This window comes from Amblyomma mixtum, chromosome 5 (genome assembly GCF_055824585.1).
Source record: "Amblyomma mixtum isolate Tamu chromosome 5, ASM5582458v1, whole genome shotgun sequence".
NCBI classification, from domain to species: Eukaryota; Metazoa; Arthropoda; class Arachnida; order Ixodida; family Ixodidae; genus Amblyomma; species Amblyomma mixtum.
The window spans coordinates 141,489,944-141,498,536 of NC_143016.1; the positions used below are offsets into that span (position 1 = coordinate 141,489,944).

The following is an 8,593-nucleotide window of genomic DNA, read 5'->3' on the forward strand; positions in this document are numbered from 1 at the left end:
GTAGATAACGCACATTGCATTACCAACTTCCCACTACGTATGTTGCTTTCGAATACCCCGGCCACCAAGTGAGGAGACTTTAAAAAGGTGCCCTCCGCCGAATTTAATACATTGTTCAACCACACTCGGCACAGACTGTTGTTCACTTGCCGCTCTGAGACCTACCTGGAAAATGTGAGAGGAAACGCGGAGGTGGACATGAACAGTAGGAATTATATTTTAGGCAAAAATATTATATGACGGTCGCAACGCTCACCTTTAAAAATAGAGATGTAACAAGCTTCACGGTTTAAGTTCCAGTAGTGTATGCACAACTTCCGTGACGGAATAGAACATCAATGAAGGCAGAAAGACACTCAGAAAAAAGCTGCAAGCAGATCTATTTGGCTACTCTGGTAATAACAGTGAATTTGTAGCATTGCAAAGCTTGGTAGGAGGCGGCGCTCATGTGAACAGCCCCGACTCCTTATAATCGTCATCATCATTTATTTACCCTTAAGGGCCCTCGGCTTAGGGCATTACATAAGGGGTGGGGGAGCGGTCGTTTCATAATACAGTGGTCGGCAACGTCAACAAGAAGTACAAAGTACAGGGTTCATGGTCAACATTAACATTATCCACATTATCAAAAGTATTAACATAAGAAAGACACAGCAGCTCAACAACAACTTGGAGAGACATAAGAAAAAAACACACACACATGCAAACACTCAAAAACACGACAAAATAACTCAGCCCTTGAAATGTGATGCTAATAACTGTCTGAATTTATTGCGTTCTATTTCAATAACTATGAAATCAGGTAAGTAATTCCACAGTGTAATGGAGCTAGGCAAAAAAGATTTATTAAATGAGTTTGTGGAGCCGTGTATGCGCTGCAGACTTAAAGAGTTAAAAGTCGTTGTGAGGTGCGAAGCGGCGGGCGCAATACAGAATTTCTTAGCTGTGGGAAGGTGTAGTACAATTTGTGAAACAAACAGAGCTGTGAAATTTTGCGCCGAAGTGCGAGGGGTTGCAGATCAAGGGATGCCTTGATAAGAGTTACACTGTGTTGTCTGCCGTACTGCGATGTGATAAAACGGGCCGCGCGATATTGGATGGCTTCAAGCTGGTCGATTAGATCTTTTGATGGGGATTCCAGATCGCCGAGGCATATTCGAGTAGCATGCCTTCTAAGAGGAAGTGATCTCCTTGAGAATGGTACGCGTGTTGAAGGGCAGCGATGCGACCCAGAAATCCCTGACGACTTCTGGCAGCAACTTCGTGATCACTGCGGAAACTACAGAATCAACCACGCTATTAACTCCTTCCAGCAGAAAAAGCGTGCCCTCCAGCGAGGTGAGCCACACGTTTACAGGAACAAGGTCGCCAGTTGCGCTGTCTACTTCAAACAGCATCTTCATAGTGACGTAGGGGCACATGGTGGTCAGTGTTCCTGATTTCCCGCCGCACAACCTTGAAGGAAAGGAAAGCAGAGACACACACTGTGTTATGCTTGACTTTGACTTGCGGTAAAAAGCAATAGCCAAGCAAAAGTATTCTCGCCATCTCCATTCGTTCCGAGAGGAATTTTTATGCGGCATGGTATTACTCACATTTTATTGTATGAATCACAACCGCTGACCACCTGTTGTCACCATCAAAGTCATCATAAGTCTAACTGCATTTCTTACGGAACAGGCGCCTGTCCTATGCCCCTCTAACTAATCCTGGCATGTATAATCGCGGGCACCTTTTCTCCGCAAACTACTGAATTTCACCCGCCAGCCTAACTTTCTGCCTGCGCCTGAAACCGTTGCCTCTCGAAATCAATTTCGTTACTCTAAAGGCCCATCGGTTGTCTTGTCGCAGCATTACATTCCTTGCGGTACCCATTTCTTCTTCATTTATAACCGGATATTAATCTCTCGTTTTCCTTTCACGATGCAAAAATTATTTTCCTTGCATTCATCACTGCGCTCTCTCCAGCCTAAATTTAATCCTTCTTGATAACCTACAAGTTCCTGCTTAACAAGGCAGTACTAAGAAGATACAACTGAATTATACTTTCTTCTTGAGGGATAGATGTATGGTGCTATTCATGACATGAGAATACCTGGAATATGCGCTTCCCCGAAGTTTTATTTGGCTGGCTTATCAATCTTAGTGCCGGCCACCATTGCAACCTGCTCTAAGCGTATGTATTGCGTGGAAGCTTCCGATGCCTGCGCTCCTGTTGCAAACTGGTGCGCCGTTCTTAGACTATTTGAGATTATTTCAGATGTATTATTATTTATTTTAGGACCAGCGTTCTGCTTTTCGTGCCATGGTTCTCGATATTGCACAAGTAGAGGCGTAAGCAGTCGACGCCGACACCGCATAGCACTAGCACGGCTTCGTTAGGATTACCTTCAGTATTACTCGCGCTGGAGGGAATGCAAGGAGAGAGAGGAAAGTACGGCCTTGCAGTGTTTATGCCCTCAGCCGGCCGGCGCTTCCGCGCCCCTCTGACTATAGCGCCGAGACAGCGGAGAGCAATCGCTCCGGTAGTCGGCGTGGCGGCCCGAGTAGTTTTACAGCGGTGAGCAGGAATGGAACACGTTCGCGCCAACGCGCGTGCGTCGATTTAAGAACATCCTGCTGGGCAAGTTGGTAACTGTTCATCTTTGGTTAGAGGGCCGAAAAAAAGACACACGGCAGAAAGACGGGACGAAGCGCCATCTTCCGTCTTTCTGCCTTGTGTCTTTTTTTGCGCCTGTAACCAAAGATGACCGTCGATGTAAGAGTTCAGATCTCAAATCTCAAAGACCATGCCATACCCTAAATTTGCTGTCATCAGGTGGGGCACATTTTGCAACAAGATGGCCCCATGTGCGACGAAACGTTACTAGAGAAACCCTTTCATAACCCAACACTCAGTGCAGCAGCCAAAGCAGCGCAGGGCCCTTCGGACAAACCGAAGCCTTTGAGCCTGGAACGGCGCACCGAAGCGGCCTGTCTGAGACGCCAGGATTCACAGGCTTGTGCTACCTAAACTTATCATTCTCACTGCCACAAATCTGTAGTCGCCATTCAATTTTTTCACTAACCCTGTCCTCAGTTAACCGCAGCCTGTGAGAAATCGGAGAAAACTACATATCGCTTGTCACTTCTACTGATGGAAAGGGTGTTTCGCGCACGCGCTCACCTCCATGGCGCGCTGAAGCGCGCAGATCCATGTGTGCTGATCTCAAGCATCGCCTTGCTCCGCCGGCAGTAAAGTCGCGGGGCTCCTTGCAACTCTAGCTTGGACAGGCCGACTAAGGTGGTGTTGCCTAATCTCAGGCCTGGGAACAAGTCTCTGGGCTCCGCGTCCGCTAAGTTGTCGGACTGGGGCAACCGCTTGAGCAGGTCATCTACGGCTCCCTCCAGGTCGATGCCAGGAAAGGTGCAAGTGCCTAGAGACATGAACAGGGTACGCCAAATTTAGAAAGATCAAAAGGAAACGCTACATGATGCCAGTAACGCAGGAAAGTGCACAAATTTGATTTCAGCACAACAAACAGTAGTTGCATTTTAAAGAATTCCTAGCTAAATGGGCTTCTCTACGACTTTTTAATGCTTTCATTTTCCACGTAATGGGGTGAAATTACTTGGTGCCGATTCATATATTCTACCAGAGGTTCGTGTCACGGTGTTGCTTGTGTGGCTGCGTTGCCTTGTTATGCAAAATTGGCAATATCTTAGCTCAGCTGCGCCAAGATATACGTACCGAAGGCAGTGTCATCTACTGACATTTCGGTAGCGACACACCCTCGTTGTCGTTGAGCACCCTGGCGGCGCCTCTACGCGATACGTTCAAATTCGATGGAGGCAAAATTCTAGAGGCCCGTGTACTGTGCGATGACAGTGCACGTAAAAGAGCCCCAGGTGGTCTAAATTTCAGGAGCCCTTCACTACGGCGTCCCTAAGAGCCTGAGTTGCTTTGGGACGTTAAACCCTAAAACCAAACCAAACTTCTCGTTTTTCGGGTGTTTAGGATGCCCGCCTAGCTTTCGCGCCTCGTTTTCACGTGGCGCGGAAGCCCTGTGCGGTCCGCTACCCACGGCATTCGTTGGACTACCGCCGTACATTCCAAGAAAAGTTTTTTCAGAGGATGCCGCATGATGGCGCTTCTACTACACTCCAGCACGGAGCAAATCTACCGGAAACGGGGGAAATTTGCTACTCGCTTGATTGGTACATTTGTAATTAACATGCTCACCATTACTCATGTAGGGCTAAAATACATATCTTGAAGGTACGTTTTTAAGAACTGTGCATTCTGTAGACTCGCCTTTATTCATCTTCAAACGTCGAAGTGTCGAAGCTGCTCACGATTCGTTTTTGTCAGAATTCAACGGTATGTTTGTCACTAGACAAGCTTATCAGGAGGGTTCATGCTATTCCTGGCGAACACACTGGTGATTACTGCCGTGTCGTGTCGCACAGATGATGACGGGCGACTTATCTGCTGTAACTTTGCAATTCTGGGTGTACAGTATCAAATTATTTGGGTTTATGGCCCTGCAATGCAGTGTCATAGAAGGCTATTTTTTCTGTCATTTGTGCACGGATAGTAAAGCTAGACAGTTGGGTGATTTCAATTGTGTTTGTAGGGATGAAGACCGAGCAGTGTTAAGTAAGTGTTATGGCCTTAGTGCTGCTTTACTTTCCGACTTTGAATGCGAATACAACCTGGTGGATGTCGGGCAAGGTAAGGGACCTAACATTCATTCTTATTTTCAGTGCTCCTCTGGTGCTCGGCTTGACAGGATTTGCGTTCCAGAAGACATGTTAGGCAGCATTTTTAGCCAGACATGTTAGCCAGAAGCAATGAGTTTGTATTGCACTTTGGTGGGCCCATATTCTTCAGTGATCACTGGACGGTATCTCTTCAGATAACGAGGTGCCGACGGTGCGTACTCCAACCTCGATGGGAGCTGTGGAAGCGGAATAGCTGTCTTCTCTCAGATGAACTATTCAAACGTGCTGTATCTACTTGCTTGAAGGACACATAATCACGCGGTGATATCTCAGTTTTTCAAAAATGGGACTTATTTAAACAAGAAACACAAAACATGGCTATGCAAGCCTGAGAAAGAAAATACGGGCTGATATGTGCTTTCAAAGGCAGTGTTCACTAATGAATGCTCAGTGCTTGCGTAGCAGGCAGTTCGTGGCCAAACTGGTGATTGCAGCATGGACATGGAAATTAAAAATATGCTTTGTTTCCGCTCGTATTTTTCTTGCTATTTAATGAGGACTATAACATTAGAATAAATGCAATTGCGTTCTCAATTCTTCGAATTGCTGGTAGCGAACTGAAAAGCAATTGAGTTGCCATTTTTTTGTTCTCCGAAACCAGATGAAGGGATAACAAACTTCTGAGCGAAATTGCCAACAACTTGCCGATCTTTTTAAGTATTCACGGGAACAGCCACCCGACACTGACCTGAAGGAGCATGCTACCGAGATATCATCGTGGCACCAGCCTGGAAGTAGCTGAGGGTCTCTCCACTACGTCACATTCCCCTGGAATCTCGTCTAGTTCCAATAGAAAACGCGATTGCGCTGTCATATTGCGCGTCGTAAGTGTATCCTTATGCTGAAGTACAGTTTAAACCGTAGACTCCGCACAACCGCTCAAGGCTGCTCTAATGATATATGTTCGCTACCGCACATTATCATCACACGGCGGATGGGACAGTTATTCACACTTTAATTGTTTTGTTTGAGAAGGAAGCAATATATTGCATTATGTAGTGCGTCATGAATAAAAATCTGAGGCTTAAATGAATTGATTGTATGATACCTGCACTTTATTTTCTTTATTGTTTTGATATTTGGGTTATGTTTAGATCTAGACTTCAATGAGCTTGTATTGCACACCTTTCCGTGAGCCACTAAAAGCGAACTCATGCATAGGTGATATGGTTCTGGACGTGGTCTAGCCCAGCAGCCGGAACGCCTTATCAAACTTCATGCATTACGCCTGGTTAAGTGCTCGCACGCATATGCTTGTATAGATCACAAAATGGATTCTCGTAAATAATCTGCACGAAAACCTGCTGCACGCATTTAGGCCCCAGTGTTTTATATGCGCCATTCTACATTGCCACTTTACGTCCTGATCACATTATCAAAGACTAACTGCAGCACCGACACGAACAGCTCGATTTCTGAAGCCAACTGGAGTGTCCATGTGAAAACTTCATGGCTCTTTTCCAACTTCCACTTTCGGTATCGAGCAGTATATTGTTGCAACCGATTAGTTGGAAGACCAAAGTCAAGAAATTTCGATAGAAATTCTTGCTGTACACTTTCACCCTGAGGCATGGGTTATAGCATAAAGAAGAGCATCAAACGTAGGTGATGCAGGACACATACCTCATTTTGGTTGTATAGTGCGCAGAAGGAAGCCTCTTGGCTTTGACAGACCCACCTCGCCCAGTTTTCAATGACGCATAAAGAGGAGATCATAAATATACCTCTAGCAGTCGCCAAAAAATGTGACAAGGTTGTTAGGCGAAATATTCAGCTGATCATAGTGTTTAGCAGTACGCATGTGTGTAGAAAGATACCATTTTGCTGTTAACCAAGTGCGACGTGTTAAAGAGAGCTCCAATGCCAGAAATGCAAAGCAAACTACAGAACAGAAGGTAAGCACTATTACTAATCTTAGGCTGTTCAGGCCTACGCATGTTGGCTATTCAACCCTATGTATATCCCTTTCACAGCTCCGCAAACAACAATCCTGAGCCTATTGTTTCCATAGTGGCGCGCTACAGTTAGTGTCATTTTTGACAACTAGTATTGTTTGCCCCAAAGTGCTCCTATTCAATCATTATGGAGGACTGATTTACAAATCTACGACTGAATACAAATCTACTAGGCTAGGCAGAAGAACGGTCAAAAGAATTTTGCCCATCACAAAAAGACAAAAAAAAGGGAGAAAAATGTTAACAAACCACTTTGAGATATGCTCTCAGAGTTCGTTCGCACCAACGCAGGACCGTCGAGACCATGCTTCTATGCCGCATTCCCTCAGAGCACTGGAGGGCTCGAAGCCACCACAAAAACGCTATTAGGGCTGGTCCGTGGTATATAATCGCGAACATGCTACACGCTATTGGATTTCTGTCGGCGAGGATGTGGAAATTCAAACTTTACATTGCAAGTAAAGTTTACATTACAAGGTAGTATGCGACCAAGGAGGCTTACTAGTGGGAACGTAAAGTATACGAGAATCCAGAGCCTTTCTGCATAGAGGGATAAAATGTTATCTGAAAATTACACAGACAAGCTTCACTCCACTGTGGAGGACATGAAAAGTTTTGTACACATCAATACATTTTAGGGAATTGCCTCCAACACTCCATGTGTCGCTCAACAGTTTCCATGAGTTCTAAGCAAATTAACACCCCACTATCTGAATAGCTCTTTTTTCTTTGTGTGAACTTCAATGTGAACAAAGAAACAGATTGAGTGTCAAAGGAAGGGAGTGATAAATGCTCGATAAAAGAAAATACTTCGCATGCCTGCTCACCGAATCTCGCGCGTTCCTGGGCGGACACGATTGCTGCACACAGCAGGAAAGCGCCAACGGTCTTCATGTTTGCAGTGATGCGAGAGCTGCGCTTGTTGAAAAGAAGAAGTAAATACATGGTCAGAAGTTCAACGTTTGCTTTGCTTTTATTTATTTGAGATACACCTAAAGACCCTTTTCGAGGCGATGGATGGTAGTATCCAGCTGAATATTAGGAACATCCTGAACTAGAAAAAGGGGAAATGAAAATGATACTTATAAAATGGTAATATTAACTACGTAACTGATATAGTAAATGCACGAACACACAAGGATGAAACATTGTAAGACAACACCTAGGTAGGCAGTAAAGAAATAATGCACCACAGCAAAATAACAATGTATCAGAGTACATTTGTTTGATGAAAAAGAACAACAGGCAACCGTAACTCTGCTTTAAACAAATATGTTTAAGAAAAATATTTGAATACTAATGTAACTTTTGATTTTCATAATATAGCGGCGAATTTTCAAAAAAAACGTAATTGAGGTGATTAGACAAATTTAGAGGACTATTATATTAAAAAGCTTTTGGAGAATTTCATGCCTTATTTTTTATATTTCTTTCCTTATCTCTGCTAGGTTTTATCGCATCGCCTATAGTCGATTGCCGAACAGTCGTTCTTCCAGGTTCTCTTTCGGTGCAGTTCATTTTTTTAGAAGCAGCTGTAGTCTATGAAAAAATTGCACCCTTGAGATGTACTTAAAAGCCCCGTACACATCACTGCTCGATACCAGACAACCGACTCCTTGTTTTTCTACACTCTTAGAACTAAAGGAGTGCAGAGGAGGGCCCAGAACACACTTTGAAGGAGTATTCGGTTGTCCCATATTCCACTCCTTTTTCCGGAATAAAATTACTCCCTCTGGACAAAGAGTGATCCAACACTTACTCAAGGAGTACTGTACTACTCCTGCAATAGAGTACAGGCACTCCTCCGAGGGAGTAAAGCTACCACATTGAAACAGCATCCTACTACTCTTTCAGGTAGAGTTCCAGGACTCCGT

At 44.6% G+C, this 8,593-nt stretch overlaps 1 protein-coding gene across 1 annotated transcript; it reads right to left on the reverse strand.

Moving 5' to 3' along the window:
• Positions 1-787: 787 nt before the first annotated feature.
• LOC149343921 (uncharacterized) lies at positions 788-7,627 on the reverse strand. The gene is made up of 3 exons (XM_089542526.1): positions 7,547-7,627; positions 3,167-3,416; positions 788-1,455 (listed from the first exon to the last, which is right to left on the reverse strand). The coding sequence occupies exons 1-3, from the start codon at positions 7,611-7,613 to the stop codon at positions 1,173-1,175; spliced, it is 600 nt and encodes a 199-aa protein (XP_089398652.1). The 5' UTR covers positions 7,614-7,627; the 3' UTR covers positions 788-1,172.
• Positions 7,628-8,593: the final 966 nt, after the last annotated feature.

Coding starts and splice junctions, on each gene's coding strand:
- LOC149343921 (XM_089542526.1), bottom strand. CDS start 7,613: ATGAAGACCGTTGGCGCTTTCCTGCTGTGTGCAGCAATCGTGTCCGCC. Junction 3,417..7,546: donor CCAGGAACGCGCGAGATTCG/GTGAGCAGGCAT, acceptor TCATGTCTCTAG/GCACTTGCACCTTTCCTGGC. Junction 1,456..3,166: donor CGCTTCAGCGCGCCATGGAG/GTGAGCGCGTGC, acceptor CTTTCCTTCAAG/GTTGTGCGGCGGGAAATCAG.